This window comes from Dermacentor variabilis, chromosome 6 (genome assembly GCF_050947875.1).
Source record: "Dermacentor variabilis isolate Ectoservices chromosome 6, ASM5094787v1, whole genome shotgun sequence".
NCBI lineage: Eukaryota > Metazoa > Arthropoda > Arachnida > Ixodida > Ixodidae > Dermacentor > Dermacentor variabilis.
In genome coordinates, this window is record NC_134573.1 from 189,665,853 (window position 1) to 189,682,181 (window position 16,329).

Below are 16,329 nucleotides of genomic sequence, written 5' to 3' on the forward strand. Positions count from 1 at the left end.
CCATTAGATAGATAGAGAGATAGATAGATAGATAGATAGATAGATAGATAGATAGATAGATAGATAGATATCGGAATTTTTTTTCTAGATAAAAAAATTTTCATAAGGCGTAAATCCCTATGGTCTGAGTTTTTGTAGAGTTGCATTGACATCTATGCATGCGGCTCAACAACGCCAAAGCGAAACTGAACGAAACCAAGCCTATCCACTATTTAGCCCAGTTGGTTATTTGGTTTCGGTGCATTCTGCATGTTGACCGCCTTTGCAGCTGTGTCAGCGGTGTTGCAGTAACCAAAATACCCACCGCCGTTAGTTGATCCGTCCGTGTTCTGTTGGAGAACCTGTTCAATGGCTGTTGTGCAGCGTGTTCCTTGCTCCCAGATTTTGTTACTGCCAGCGCTTGAGCGATACTGAGCATCGACGGCTACAGATGCACAGGCCAGCAATTTATTTCGACGTGTGATCTCTTGAAACGAAGCTTACCGCTAACATTTCCAAGCACACAGTGTGATATCCATGTGAAAATCTCATTGGGAGCATGCTTCCGTTGTGATTCGGTAATCGACGTCGGATCACTACTGCTGCTAGAGCTTGCAAGTTGAATTACTCTGCGTCTGTACCATTCTTCCGACGTCACCATGGTGGAAAAAAACCAAGGTGAAGTCGAGTTACTCATATTACCTTCAGAACGAAGCCGCCTGTTGACTCGTGACGATTTTTCTTCCGCAGATTCCGTGGAGTGGTTGCTGCTCGTGGCCTGCGCCGTGCACCTCGTCGTCTGCCCGTTCACGAAAGTTGAGGAGAGCTTTAACCTGCAAGCTATACACGACATTATTTACCATAGAACAAACATTTCGAATGTAAGTTAATAGGTTGCCTTTACTGTGAGCTTTACAGCAGCATCGTGCATGGTTGTGCAACTAGACCCGATTTTCCTGCATTTTATGTTGACTGGCCGCAAAACATTGCGCATGGTTTTTAACGCAAAACATTTTGGCGCAGTACGATCACCTGGAATTTCCTGGTGTTGTGCCAAGGTCGTTTGTGGGCCCCCTTATGGTTGCTCTCTTTGCCGGACCATGGGTTGCTGTGAGCACACTAATGGGCTTGGAAAGGATAGTTGCGCAGTTCGTAGGTAAGTTTTTGTGAGACCGATTTGGAACCATCAACCTTGAATTGCTTTGACGTGGCGCATCGATTCCGAGCAATCACACGTGTGTGTAATCAGATATTTTTACGATCTTACCATATTATGTCATGTTTAATCACATTGTCAGTGCACGCATTTTTCTTTTACAGTGAGGGCTGTCCTTGGGACGATGGTGGCATGTGCATACCGCGAGTTCAGCAGGGCCCTCCAAAAAGAATTTGGATCTGCCATGACCAACTGGCTTACATTGCTGACAGTATCACAGTTCCATTTTGTGTTCTATATGTCGCGACCACTTCCCAACACCTTCGCTTTGATTTTCGGTAAGTATTGACAGCAGGCCACCATTGTAAATGCACTTTGCTTTGACCGGAGTCTTGCACCTCTCATGTATTTTCTGCCCAGTGTTTCTTGCATATTGCTACTGGCTAGAACAGCGCCATTTTCCACTCATTGTCACAAGTGGAGTGGCTGTTCTTGTTTTTCGTGCTGAGCTGGCATCCCTCCTGGGCATCATCATTCTGATGGAGATCTTTTCTGGCCGTCTGAGCATACTCAATGTTTTCAAGTGGGGAATACCCATTGCACTAGCATTGCTTGGTAAGTATGAATATTCATAAGTTTTAATTGTTACAGTGTAAGCTTTAGATAAATCCACAAAATTCTCACAGCCAATTAACCACTGCTCATAGCAAAGGTGGTAACAAAAACAGCTGCATGACAAACTCATCTGTACAAATATTTGTTGGAAGACATTATTTATACTCTCATGAGAAATGCATAAACAAAAAATTTTGCAGTAACCATTGACAATGATTGCCAATGTAAGCAAATTGCCCAAATGAACCAGTGAGAGAGACATGTTTCTTGCCAAGTCTGACCAACGACCACCAACTACGAAAACAGCCGAAAGAGCTAAAGAGCTTTTCACTTGAAAACAACAAATAGAGGCATGTTTGGTGATCCCTCATTTACCTCGTTCTCTGCACTTCTTTTTAAACAAGAAAGTAGAAATAGTAGTCTACAGTGCTCAGCAATTCAAGCAGAATTATTGGCCCACATGACGGACGCCACTTTTTGTGCCACTGGCAGGCGCTGGCTGCACAGAACTGATGCACTGTAGTATAACGTGAAAGCGAGGACCTTTGTGATGCATTGTGGCTGCATTTAGTGCCCCAGTGGCTGCCCAGCGCTCACCAGTGGCACTCACCAGCTGCCATCCTGGCCGATTATCGCATTTGAATCACTGTGCATGCTGCGCAATAGGTGTGATGCTCTTACAAGCTTTTGTTGACATGCATTATCATATGCATTTTGAGCATTTCCACATCCATCCTGTCCGTTTTCTTGCCTGTGTGTGTATTGCCGTCCTGTTTTGCTGTATCTCACTATGCATCGTTGCTACAATATTAGTAAATTACCAAGTAGTCCAATCTGCTACCCTTCTGACTCAGCTGGGAAGAATGTCTCCTCAATGTTACAGCTACCATTTGCAATGCAGAGCAATATCAGTTGCTCTGCAAGTTCATTTTCTAGTGCATTAATGCCATTTACATGAAGGCGATGTGCAGGAAATGTGATGCAATGCACCATTGTCATATCCATATAACGAGGCTACTAAAAAAGTAACACTTTCTTTCAGTCAATGCTGGCAGGTGCTGAGTGCACTATACTATATGCCAGTTTTTGCTTTAGTGTTGAGCGAGAAGGAAGCATATATCGTATTCATATGTGAATAACATTGATAATGTTTATCTTGAGCACTTATACAACGTAGGCAGCAACATTAATTTTGTAGCACCAGCATTTATTCTTAACCTTTACAAATTTAGAAAAGGACAAAGTTTGGGTAGAACCAGACATAAACCAATTTAATAAACCGTGTTCAGGGTTAAAAAATCAATAATTATCAGGGTTTTCCCAAAAGCAAGGGACCCCCAACTATATGGTGTAATACATCAAATTGCAACTTAGGTGTTATATCATAAGAAGCCAACAAACACTGACACCAAGAACAACAAAGGGCAAATTACTTGTGCTTAATAAATGAAGTAAAGAAACGATGAATTGATGGAAATCAAAGGGGATGAAAAGAGAACTTGCCACAGGTGGGGAACGATCCCACTACCTTCACATGCTGCGAAGGTTGTGGGCAAGTGATTTTTTCATCCACTTTGATTTCCATCAAATTATGGTTTCTTTACTTCGTTTATCACTTCTCTTTCATCTTTACTTCGTTTTATTTCATCACGTTCATCTTTACTACATTTTCTTTACTTCGTTTAGCACAAGTAATTTCCCCTTTGTTGTCCTTGGTGTCAGTATTTGTTGGCTTCCTATGATATGACTAATAAAAATCGGGCGCCTCGGTTAATCCCCTTTCTTCTAACTTAAGTGTTAGTGTTTTAAATGGATTCAAAGTAGAAGTGATTAGTTAAATAGCTTTAGAGCATCTTTCTTGCATGAAGTTTCATAAAAACACTGAAGTATGCATGAAAGGAAAACTAATTTACGATTTTATTGAAATGTGTTGCCTGTGTTCTTCAAGTGGTCTAAGTTAGACAACTCTAAAGAAATTTTACAGCAATTAACAGTTGCTGTCACCCCAGTTAAAACTTGTCAGAATTTGCTTGTAAACTATGTTTACACTTGGCTTTGCCACATGGCTGCCGTGGTAAGCTACATATCGCTGTTCTTGTTTTTGCTGCAGGAACCACCATTGCTATTGACTCCTACTTCTGGCAGCGATGGCTGTGGCCGGAAGGTGAAGTGCTCTGGTTCAATGTGGTGTTGAATAAGAGCTCTGAATGGGGTGTATCCTTTTGACTTATGCCATAACTTAGTGAAAATATGTTCTTTCAACTGACATTTTGTTGTTGTTACTGTGGAGCCATATGTTTTTACACAGCTCTCCTGATGGGTAATGAAGCTTTCCAGGATAGCTTCATGTTTCTTGAAATCGAGTCATAACTTTGGAAAAATTTAGTAATGCTCTACATCCTTGTCTGACCCCTTGTACATTATAGCATACACTGCTTTTAAAGGGCCCCTCAACAGGTCTGGCCATTTTGAGCTGAGAAGCGCAGAGCATACAATACGCACTAATGATCGTGTTTGCAAAGAATTGCATCGCTGCGCGCCATGGAAAGGTCTGAAATTTCAATCCGAACGCCGTTTTCCCTTTCCTTCGCGGCGATTGCGCTCCAAGCCGGACAGTGACGTACTCGTGTCCTTGTGCCTACGTACTCGTGTCCGCAGTATGACTTCGCTCTTCGAGAATTATTCAAGGGAACATCTGTTGTCTGTGCGATCTGTTGCTTGAATTGACGGCTTGAAGTTTACAGAAATAGTAAAACACATAAACAGAATGTCTGCGTGTTTTTTGTTTTACTTCGCATTGAAGCAAGAGCGATGTACTTCCGCTTCGTGTGCTTGTTCCCACGGTCGTGCAGTCATGTGAGCAGGTACCGAAACTATGCCATTTTCTACCGTGTTCCAGCACGTGATCATGCTCTACGATCCTCTTGTTCTTCCTCAGTATTCATGTAACACTGAATTTAACCGCTAGTCATGTGTCCTTGTGCACAGCACACAAAATCGTGCGCTGCATGAAATGAGACATCACAACAGCTCGTGCGCAGTGCCATCAGCGGAAGCACGCAGTGCCGAAAATAAAAAAAAGAAAGCAAGGAGAAAAAAGATGAAAGCGGGGCCCGTGACATATGTGTCACGTGATCCTTGAAGTCCGGTATGGGAGAACGCAGGGAAGAAATTTCGCTTGAGGAGGCTAGACGAAGCGAGTGGAGAGAGTGTCTCGCTATGCAGTGAAGCTTGCCTTCTGAAATTGTGTTTGCGGCACTGAAATATTTATATCTCAACTAATAATGGGGGGGGGGGGAGCCGATTTGAAAAATTTTTGCAGCAGAATGCTCCCTAGACGACACGTAACAACTTCCAGTGTATAACCAAACTTTGCTATGGGGCCTGGTGAGGGGCCGTTTAATCCTTTTCAAAATTATCTCGGAAGCAATTAGTAAATGTTCCATTCCTAGATATAAAGTTGGATGCATACTGAAGTGTAGGGAAGTTGTTTAGGCATATTCTTTTCATTCTTCTATTCATTTCTAAGGTGCCTATGAACAGCAAAGGTGCCTTAGTAATGGTGCAATGAACAAAATTGAATATAACAAACCAAAAGTAGAACTTTCCGCATAAACTCAAATAAGGGATAAAGAATTAGGTAAAGTACAGGTGGGCAAAAAATATCAACATCAAGACCTATAACACTCTGCTGAGTTAGAGCTTGTTTCATGGTGCTCAGGTTTCTTTAATCGTGCACGTAAAAAATGTTAGGGTTCCACAAGCCTGGTTGTGGCATGGAAAACACAAGTGGGTCATTCCATGCCAAACGTCCCGACCCCAAAAGTGACCATCGCTTAAGTTCTTGAAAAAATTTGGGCTAGATGTCTTTTGTGTGAATAAGGTTTGGCCAAAGTATTTTCGTCGAAAAAAAATTTGTGATCACGTGATCGCTCTTTGAAATTTCCGGGAAGAAGCAAAAGTTGGTTGGAGGTAATTTTTTTTATTCAAGCCTGAAAGTAGGTACAATAATAAACTTTATTTTAGAACATTGTACTGGCATCCTTCTTTCATATTACGTTATACTTGAATCAATTTTAGAATTTTCCGAATTTATTTGGCTCAGTAAAAAAGCAAAAAAAGTTGTGTTTTCAGACATTTCTTGCATAAACTGCGTTGACTTCTCAGCTGCAATAATTTTTCTGACTTTTTGCCTTTTGCTATATTGTATGTTAAAAATAATTCCCTATTATTAAGAAATATATTTTTTAAGAAAAATACCTCCGAAGTTGGAAAAAAATGACTTTTTGGCGAGATTCAGGCCACATTTAAGCATTAAGGCCCTCCAGATAAAGATATGTCAGATAGGTCAATATACGCACCGGCCCCTTAGCTTGTGATATAGAAAGTTTCATTTGAGTAAATTTTGTTTGAAGCAGAAAAACATTTTTTTAAGTCGGCAATCCATGTCATTAGTTGGCACTGCTGAGCTCGGTCTCACTGCACGATGCGTATGAGCCACCAGAGAGTTTTTGGGCTCACATATACATTCCGGCTGTGCGCCGAAAAAACGTTGACTGTGTCGGCTATGTCGCTTGACGTCAGTCTAAACACATCGTAAATGGCCTGCTTTTGTCAGTTCACCTCTTGTCATTTTTGTGGCTCGGGGCTGTCAGGTTGGCGAACACGGCATCGATGTGGGTGTCTTGCAATAACTGTTAATGGCTAACTTTGCCTCCTGCAGAGCGGGAGGCAACACGGCCGCTTCTTTTCTGCTGTTCCGCACCAGAATGAAGACGGCTGTTGACCGGGCTACAGACTTTCACAGCTGGAGATTAGAGCCTGATTCAACTTGTTGGTTGCCTTCCGTTTTTTCGTTCACTCATGTTCAACTCTTCACACATGAACCTTTACAGGCAAATGAAAAACTCCATAGTATTCATGCCCGCTTCTTTACTTCAACTTCTTCGGTATTTGAGTATGAGGTGATACCAACCCGAAGAGTTGAAACCGTCACTGGTTTGAAGTGGTGGAATAATCGCGTTCCTTTAACACCGGTTGCTGTGCTGAATCTCAAACCAAGCTCTGTTCTTTTTTCCTTGTATTTTGCAGTTAGGTACCCACATTACTGTAATTCCCTTGATATTACTTTTGGCCCAGTCAAACAGATCCTCTGGAGATTGAATCTGGCTGTGATATGGCCGCTGCAAGCTTGCTCTTGCTGCCAGACGTTTGAGTGTGCCGCCGACACCATCGCATGCACTTTTGCCGTGTGAAGTGGCGAAGAAATTCCATTCTGCCGATAGGTTAAAGTCCTGTTCATGGTAGCAAAGATTCAAAAAGTTCTTTTTGTTCTTATATTGTGATGAAGCTCCATCAGAGAAATAATGAATTTTTTTTACTTCAGGCAGATATTGTTTTACTACCTCGAGCACTGCACTCTGAAATGTGTGTACTGCGACTGTATCATGCTCCAGGCAGTCAGAAACAACAGCGAAACACCACGCAGAAACCTCTCCAGGGTCGATTTGCGCCTTCAGAAAATAGACAACTACGGGATGTATTGTAGCTTAGGTGCTAACCCAGTGGTAGGACTGTGGTGCGTCCTGAAGTATAAAACTAATTTTCCGCGAAATCCAACACCATGACGACCTCGTATTGGCTTAGGTTAAACTTCAGTTCTCGAAAGTAGCGAGCTTGCTGCTTACTGATAAAATGGTGGATCTTAAGTTGATTCAACATGTCTGTGAACTTTTCGGAAAACTCTTCTGATGTCAAAACCATGGTTTCGAGTCTACAGCGGGCTCCACTTATCCATTGCCGGACAAGGATGTTGTCTCTGCTCTCTGCGACATGGGCAAGACTTTGTCGAAGCAGATTCTCAGCGTACTTTATGCCAGGGCAGGATGCGCATTCGCCGAAAATGCAATCTTGGTTATGAAGTCGACATACAAGTGTAGCCAGGAGCTCTTCAGTTGTCTCCTTGAGCCCACTAGAATGAAGCATTAGTTTAAAGTTCTGATGGCTCATGCAGACACACACTGTGTGTGTGCCGCTTCCACCAGCCAAAACACAGCGGGAAGGACGCAAAGCGGCGAACGTTGAAAAGCCACACTTTAAATTGTAAGTCTTCTTCCATTCTTCATGCATTTCCTTCAGGTTCATCAACAATAGTCGCTTTTGATGGCCTTTCAGAGTGTCCTTTTTCCTGGTAGGCAATAAGACACAGAGTCATCCTCGTAGAAAGCTCTGACCGATGACTTCACTTCTTCACTAACTGGATGACCACGTCTTGTTTGCGGCCTGCCTAGAATCCCACTGTTAGACTTGACTTTCATTGCCTCGCGAACTTGTCGTTCCGATGCACCAAAGAACTCCATCATTTTTTCACGAGACCAAGATTGGGGGGCTAAAGCGAGGTACTGTATTTTTTTTTCTCGGCTATGTTTTTGGGAAAACTTGTTTTTCAAGTCTTGCATCAAGCAGACATAATCATTCAGGAGGAGTTCAGCGCCCTCGCGTTTGTCAAGGGTCGATGGTTGGCACATTTCCGGGGACGTAGCCGTTATTCCCTCCGCGTTTTCTCGCATTGTTTCTACTTTCTTTTTAGCGTGCGTCTGTCTTCCGCGCTGCAGTTTCCTTTTTACGCTGCTGCCAACACCTCTTTCTAAGGCCTCCTTTTCTGTTCCTGTACCACTTGATTCAGGCTCACTTTCACTACCTCCGACCAGAACGTCGAGTTGTTCTTCTGGCAACACCAAATTTGCCATTCTTTGAGTACTATACAAGTGCCGCTTGCAAGCTTCACAGATTCGATTTCCTGGAACCAGGCCTAGAGAAGGGTGGGCATCAAGAATGGCCAGTGTGATTACGGTCGACCCCCGGCAATGCTTCGCATGTCTAAAGAATGGGTCTGAGCACAACTTTGAAGCGACTTCAGAAGTGTATCGATGAAGGTAAAGTTATTTGTGGTGCATACAAATGGTCGCATCGTCACCCAGGCTTCTTCTTGAGCGCAGCGCAAGAAGACGCCGATCTATGCCAGTCAAACTAACTACAGTTGTCAGCCGCTGCTCGCTGCAGTAAGTTGTTTTGTGGCAGTTCTTTGGGCCGAAAGAGCATGGCGGAAGTTCGCTTCCTGAAAAATAGTGCCACGCGTACCAGTAAGCCTCCAGAAATAAGCTTGTTTTAGCTGCACTGCATTCTATTTGTCTCATTGTCTAAGATTTTGGCTTTTCTGACATACCTCAAAACATGCCGCGCTGTAAATGGGCTGATTAGATAACCTCAGTCTGTTCACGAAAATATCGCACGATTGATATAGCAAGCATCGTTTTAGATGATGCCTTGAATTATTATTCTCGTGGAAAAATCTGATTCAGTTCAGGCGCTCTAGGTGAACTGCGCAAAGATTTCAAATCGCAAGTCAATGCTCGAGACATTTTCTTACCTTTAGCATTGCAAGAAATTGATGCTGGAAGGCGTGATACTGAAGCTTGGATTTCGCATCCATTCTGAACGTGTTGGACTGAGTTATGTGCCATATTATTTCCGATGTTCCTTCGTTGCGACAACGTCTGTACGCATTCCCTTAAAATTCGCTCACAGGAAGCCTCGTCTGCCGCCTTGTGCGTCTGTTAGCTGATCACACTATTTTCATTGGAGAAACACATGAATACAGAGGTAAGGGTAAAAAAACATCCCCAGAAGGATGTAAAGCCATTTTCCTTGCGTTTTCTTAAGCACCGAAAAAGCAAAAACCAAAAGAACGTCAAAAATTTTAATCTGCAGTAGTTATATATACTAGCCGCCGTCTGCTGGGCGGCAGACAAGGAGGAGAAAGCAGACGACGATAAGGAGACGACAAGGAGAGCGGCGGCACTATGCAGTGCCTACTAATGACATGGATTGCCGACTTAAGAAAATGTTTTTCCGCTTCAAACAAAATTTACTCGAATGAAACTTTCTATATCACAAGCTAAGAGGCCGGTGCGTATATTGACCTATCTGACATAATTTTATCTGGAGGGCCTTAATGCTTAAATGTGGCCTGAATCTCGCCAAAAAGTCATTTTTTTCAACTTCGTAGGTATTTTTCTCAAAAAATATATTTCTTAATAATTGGGAATTATTTTTAACATACAATATAGCAAAAGGCAAAAAGTCTAAAAAATTATTGCAGCTGAGAAGTCAACGCAGTTTATGCAAGAAATGTCTGAAAACGCAACTTTTTTTGCTTTTTTACTGAGCCAAATAAATTCGGAAAATTCTAAAATTGATTCAATTATAACGTAATATGAAGGAAGGATGCTAGTACAATGTTCTAAAATAAAGTTAATTATTGTACCTACTTTCAGGCTTGAATAAAAAAAAATTATCCTCAACAAACTTTTGCTTCTTCCCGGAAATTTCAAAGAGCAATCACGTGATCACAAATTTTTTTTCGACGAAAGTACTTTTGCGAAACCTTATTCCCACAAAAGTCATCTAGCCCAAATTTTTTCAGGAACTTCAGCGATGGTCACTTTTAGGGTCGGGACGTTTGGCATGGAATGACCCAAGTGTCAATGTCAAGTTCTCAGATGAGGCCTGGCCATGTATAATTTTGAATAAAAGTATGTGATCACAATATTTTCGTGAGATATTGCGAGTTGACATGAAAATGCAGGATGTATCAAAATGCCATCCTACCTCCACACAGTGTTACTTTCATTTCTATGTTTAAGTAAAGAAAAGCGGTTTTTACATTAAGAAACCTGAGGAGACTTGCTTTCTTCACAAAAAGATTATGCCTTTCTCATCGAGCCCTGACATTTTTAAAAAATGAGGCAGAAACCATCAAAAATGATTGTAAAATTCATAAATAACTTTGTTGTGTAAACCTGCTGCATATCCACCTGCCATACCTAAACCACGAAAAATTATGGGCACATCAACAGACACACACAGTGGCAATCTTGCTGCCAACTACAATGCCAAGCATTACCGCAATACAGTATACATTGGCGTAATCATAGTACTGGAGTGGAAACTTTGTAGCAACCCCCAGTATCTGTAGTAGCCTGGCTGCAACTTCGTTGCAATGGCTGTTCATCAAGCGGCAGTTCCCAACTGTTGCAGTGTCGGTTGCAGATCAGGTGCTTGTAGCAGGCATGCGTCCCCCTCACACCTTACCCTCCTCTTCCTTTGCAACTGTGCATTCTCTCCCCACTCATTACTCTCCTTCTTTTCGCTTGCTTTGAACCTCTCCAAAGAGACGCGTTGGCCTCTCGGAGAAGTTACTTTCACGCTTCTCTAGCCCTTACCGTGTCTTGCGTAAGGTAACTGACGTCACGTACGAAATCGCCCCTCTTGAGCCAACCGTGGCTCAGCATCGCTCCAACGTGGTCCATGTCGGGTGTCTTAAGTTGTACCACTCGCCCGCCTCCTAACCAGCACCGAGCCGGTGCTTCCGCCACCGGGGTCATGTGACCCGCTGACGAAGAAGATGTCAGCTTGGTCGGAAGAAGACGACGCTCTGGACTTCGCACGTTGTCTACCATCTTGTCAGCCGCTACAATTATTGTAAATATCCTGTAAATATACGTCTGACTGTTTTTAACCCCGTAACAATATCATAATGGGAAGTCTGTTTTTGTATACAAGGTTTGTCCACAAAGTAATGAGACTGCCTGCCGTGCAGCGTTACAGTCGCCAGTAGCGCACTTTCTGGAGGTGGGAATTGTGGGGGTGTTTCTAAGCTAAGTAACGCACCGGGCGGCAGTCGCGCCCGCGCCCTGATGGAGTGAGGATATGAAGTTGCACAAAAGCCGTTTTCAAGTTTTTGTCATGGCAGAAAATGTCAAAAATAGAGCATTCACTGGAGCACTGGTGCATGATTGCATTTCTGCTTTTACATAGTGTTGCAAATGGGTCGCAAGCCCCAAGGGTAGCGTTGGCCTGTCGGCCTGGGGCACAGCTGGAAGCATCCGAAGGTCCTGGCAAAGGATGAGTCGACTGGTAACAGAACAACTTGTTTATTCTAGCTCTAGCATCGCAAAAGAGCGGCCGGTCAGGTCGACCGAAGTGGAGAAACGGGAGACCATGTTACTCGACTGAATAAATCGAAGCTTCCCTCTTGGCGTCCGGGGGGCAGCTGCTTTTATACTCTCGGAGTCGAGGGCAAGAAGGAACGGCTCGGAAGAGGTGCACGTGATGGTGGCGCACGGACACGTTGTGACAAGAAGTGACGTATCCACCGGGCCGGCGCCGGGCAGACCTCGCTTCACAGTTGGGGAGCTCCTCTCCCCGGCTGCCGCGCTTTGACAAGTGTGGGCACCAACATGCACATACACACACACACACATGAAGACACGTGGCATTGAAACATGCCTGGACGCGCTTAGCAGGAGGCGTTGGGACTGCGCTGAACTGGCCAAAATGTCCGCCGCTGTGAACGAAGCCGCGGGGTCCGTTGCATCCGCGCCGGCTATACCACACGTCGGAGGCGAAACGTAACAATAGGCAAAACCGCTTCCGAGGCGCTCTCCTTGGTTAAGGAGGCTTACAAAGACGACGCCCTGTCAAGAGCCCAGGTTTTCCGGAGGTTTAGTGAGTTTAAGAACTGATTGGAGACCGTTGAAGACATGGTGCGATCTGGAGGCCCTTCAACAAGTGGTTGGGAGAAAATGTTGCCAAACTTGAAAACTTGGAATGGTTAGTTCGAAATTGTTGCCAAAAGTGTTGATTGATGAACAAAAACAACGCCGAGTAAACGTTTCCCGTGACATGTTGGTGCAGATAGAAAGGGAATTGGACTTTTTAGACGGCGCAATAACTGGCAACGAATCATGGGTGTTCAAGTACAACCCCAAAACCAAGTGCCAAAGTTCGAAGTGGCACGCCACAAACTCCCCGTGCCCCAAGAAAGCAAGAATGTCGAAGTCCAATGTAAAGACAACATTTATTGTATTTGTTGACAAGCATGGGGTGGCCCACAAAGAATTTGTACCTCTGGGATGAACCATCAACACCAGTGGCATAGCCAGAAATTTATTTTGGGGGCGGGGGGGGGGGGGGGAATGGAAAGCACATTACAACAGGGATCAAGGATTTACAACTGGTAAATTAACACCATCTCTGTAGACGCAGTTCCAGCCGTCTTTGGAAACAGTGTTGAGGTCATACGGGAGCTCGTGCGATCTGTAGTGGGAGAAGAACTTCAGAGGCTACGGCTTGACCAGAACACCCCAGCGCTCTCTTCACTGGCAGACGTGGTTCACGAAAAGCTCAGCTCACACAGGCAGTCCAGGAACCACAGCTCCGTGCGCAGCCCCAAGCGCCACTACTGCGCCAGCCAAGCGTCTCATATGCTGATGTGCTGTGGCAACCTCCTGGGCATGCTGACATCGCAGCCACTGCCTCTATAAACAGCCCAATACCTCGAAATACACTGCCGCCACCTGAGAGAAGATTTAGGAAGGCAGATGTATGGCACACTCCCGACCGAATACCTCTTTGCTACCACTGTGGTGAGGCTGGCCACCTCTACAGAATGTGCCACTATCATCAGGCAGGACTACGTGGTTTTTTCGTGAACACACCTTGACCTCGAAATGGTGAGCATCCATTTAAAAACAAAGAGTACCTGTTTACTCGTCAAAGCTTCCCATATGCCTATCAGCAATACCAACCTCGATCAACAGCGCCATTGAGGTATTTGTCACCGAGCCCTTGTCCATCATCGAGCTCCCCAAGACGCCGTTCAGAGCCCACGTCAGAAAAACTAGAGTCAGCGACCTTGGGAGGTAAGGCTGCTGCCAGCGCAAAAACAGAAGAACCTCCATCGATGACTCTGAATGATGATGAGGGACTTGAAAACCAGTGTCGTAAGAGTGACGTTGCTTCCAATTTACGTGTTTGTCAACAGTTGCGAAGTGAATGCATTAGTGGATACAGGTGCAGATTACAGGTGCAGAATAAGTAGTACTGAAGAAAGTGCTGACTCCTCGGAAAGGGCCACTAGGTTGCACTGCAGGAAGACACCTCATCGACCTGACGGGCAAGTCCACGGCTAGAATTTGAATACGAGGCTTCACATACATCGCTAGCTTTATTGTGCTTTCTGAGTGCTCGAGAGTTGATTATTGGCATGGACTTCTTGCAGGATAATGGTGCTGTAATCGACTTGTGGAAATCATGTGTTTCCTTTTCACCATTCAACCAGCGAATTTTCAACATTCAACACTGTCGCAACATTCAACACTGAGAAATAATTTGATGCCCTTTGCACTGCTGATGACGACGCAATGCTTCCTCCAAGATCTAGTGTAGCTGTCGCAGTAAGGAGTGACGCGTTCAGTGACTATGAAGGAATTGCAGACAGCAACATCAGTCTCCTACTCAAGAAAGGGATCTGCAGGGCAAGAGGCCTTGTTCAGCTACGTGGCGGATGTGCCAATGTATTCCTCGCTAATTTTGGAAATGAGGTGCAACATGTCGCGAAGTAAACCGTTATTTCCAGCCTTAACAACTTTGTCCAAGTTACGGACCTGAGCATTCCCAAGATCACACCATCAAATTTCTAAGGTGTGGATTCTGTCCTTTCATCCATCGACATCGAACCAGGTCTATCGTCCAGACAAAAAAAGCAAATAGAGAACCTTGTAAGAGAATTTGCCAAATGTTTTTCAATATCATCCAAAGTACAACGTACATCTATCGCCAAACATCAGATAATTGTCGACGAATCAGTGAGGCCTATTTGCCAGCATCCCTACCAAGTGCTACCAAAAAAGAGAGAAGCCATCAGAAGTAAAGTTAAGGAAATGCTTGAAAACGACGTAATTCAGCCATCGGCAATTCTGTAGGCATCGCATCGCCTGTGGTACTTGTAAAGAAAAAGGACCAGACCTTGCACCTCTGCATTGATTACCGAAAGTTGAACGCCGTCACAAAGCGGGATGTTTACTTACTTCCAAGAATCGATGGCACTCTACATAGACTACGAGACACCAAATTCTTTTCTTTCCTGGACCTCGAAAGGGGGTACTGGCATATAGAAGCGGACAATGATATCGCAAAAATATGGCATTTGTGATTCCTGACAGACTATACAAGTTCAAAGTGCTTCCGTTCAGCCTTTCTTCTGCACCTGCAACATTTCAGTGGATGTCGGACACTGCTCACCAGTCTGAAATAGCAGACCTGTCTTGTTTATCTTGACAATGTTGTGGTTTTTCCTGCTACCTTTGAGCAGCATGTAGAACGACTGTGGGCAGTGATGAAAGCTATTAGATCAGTAGGTTTGACAATAAAACCACAGAAATGTCATTTCGGCTTTCGCGAGCTTCTTTTCTTCGGTCATGTCGTCAGTTCAGAAGGCATTCGCCCTGACCCTGAGAAGACTGCGGCAGTTGAAAAATTTCCAAAACCCACCAACAGAAAGGCCATTACGTGATTCTTAGGGCTCTGTGCCTACTACAGACGTTTCATCAAAAATTTTTCAAGGATCGCCAAACCACTAACATGGATAACAAAAGACATGCCTTTCGTCTGGTTGAGTGAGCAGGAGAATGCTTTCAATGAGCTGTCAAAAGCTTCTTCAGAACCACCCAGGTCTTGTTCATTTTGACGAGGAAGCTGAAACTGATATTCACACAGACACAAGCAATTTAGGCCTCAGGGCCATCCTCATTCAGTGGCAAAATGCAGAGGAATGAGTCATTGCATATGCTAATCGAACATGTTTGAAAGCTGAGGTGAACTACTCAGTTACAAAAAAAGAATGCCTTGTGGTGATAGGGGCCATCAGCAAGTTTAGACCATACTTATATGGCGGACCATTTCGAGCTATCGGCAACCATCATTCATTGTGCTGGCTGGCGGATCTCAAAAGACCCATCTGGATGGCTTGCAAAATGAAGCCTGCGGCTGCAGGAATATGATATAATTGTCGTATACAAGCCCGTTCACAAGCACAGTGATCCTGATTGCTTGTCACATGCACCGGTTGAATGCACGGTATCTACACCTGCGGAAAATTGACAGGATTGCCTGTTCCTAGGAGCTGTGACAACATCACAAATGTCGCAGCATCGGCAGTCTGACGTGAAGTTCCGCCTGCTCATTGATTACCTAGAGGGTCACCTTGTTCACATTTCACAAGCTTCTGTCCCCAGCTTGTTGTCATTCATCCTCAGAAATAATGTCCTGTACAAAAGAAATTTTGAGAATAGTGCAGAGACATTTCTGCTTGGCGTACTTTCAAAGTTACGACTCAAGATATTGGAAGTGTGCCATGATGATTTGTCAGCAGGACATGTAGGAGTGAGCAGAACGTTCGAACAAATCCACATGAAGTATTACTGGCCAAAGTTGTTGAATTCTGTGCAACACTACGTGAGAACCTGCCAGGATTGCCAAAGATGTAAAACACCACTATTGAAGCCAGCAGGTCTCCTACAACCCACACAGCCACCGGAAACTCCATTCACACAAGTGGGAAGGACTTACTTGGCCCCTTTCCTACATCATCGTCAGGAAAGTGATGGATCGTAGTTGCAACCGAATACCTAACTCGATATGCTGATACAGGGTCTCTTGACAAGGGAACGGCTGGT

At 44.3% G+C, this 16,329-nt stretch overlaps 1 protein-coding gene across 2 annotated transcripts in view; it reads left to right on the forward strand.

Annotated features, from left to right (window-relative positions):
• Positions 1–214: 214 nt before the first annotated feature.
• Alg12 (Alg12 alpha-1,6-mannosyltransferase) overlaps positions 215–16,329 on the forward strand; it is a 70,679-nt gene continuing 54,564 nt past the window's right edge. Inside the window, exons 1-6 of one of the 2 annotated variants that reach the window (XM_075697154.1) lie at positions 216–657; positions 730–860; positions 1,003–1,135; positions 1,300–1,473; positions 1,556–1,750; positions 3,861–3,964. In XM_075697154.1, the coding sequence (XP_075553269.1) occupies positions 639–657; positions 730–860; positions 1,003–1,135; positions 1,300–1,473; positions 1,556–1,750; positions 3,861–3,964 (756 nt within the window). In that variant the 5' untranslated portion in view covers positions 216–638. Of the gene's footprint in view, positions 658–729; positions 861–1,002; positions 1,136–1,299; positions 1,474–1,555; positions 1,751–3,860; positions 3,965–16,329 lie in introns of both variants that reach the window. The other variant, XM_075697155.1, reaches the window with a different exon arrangement.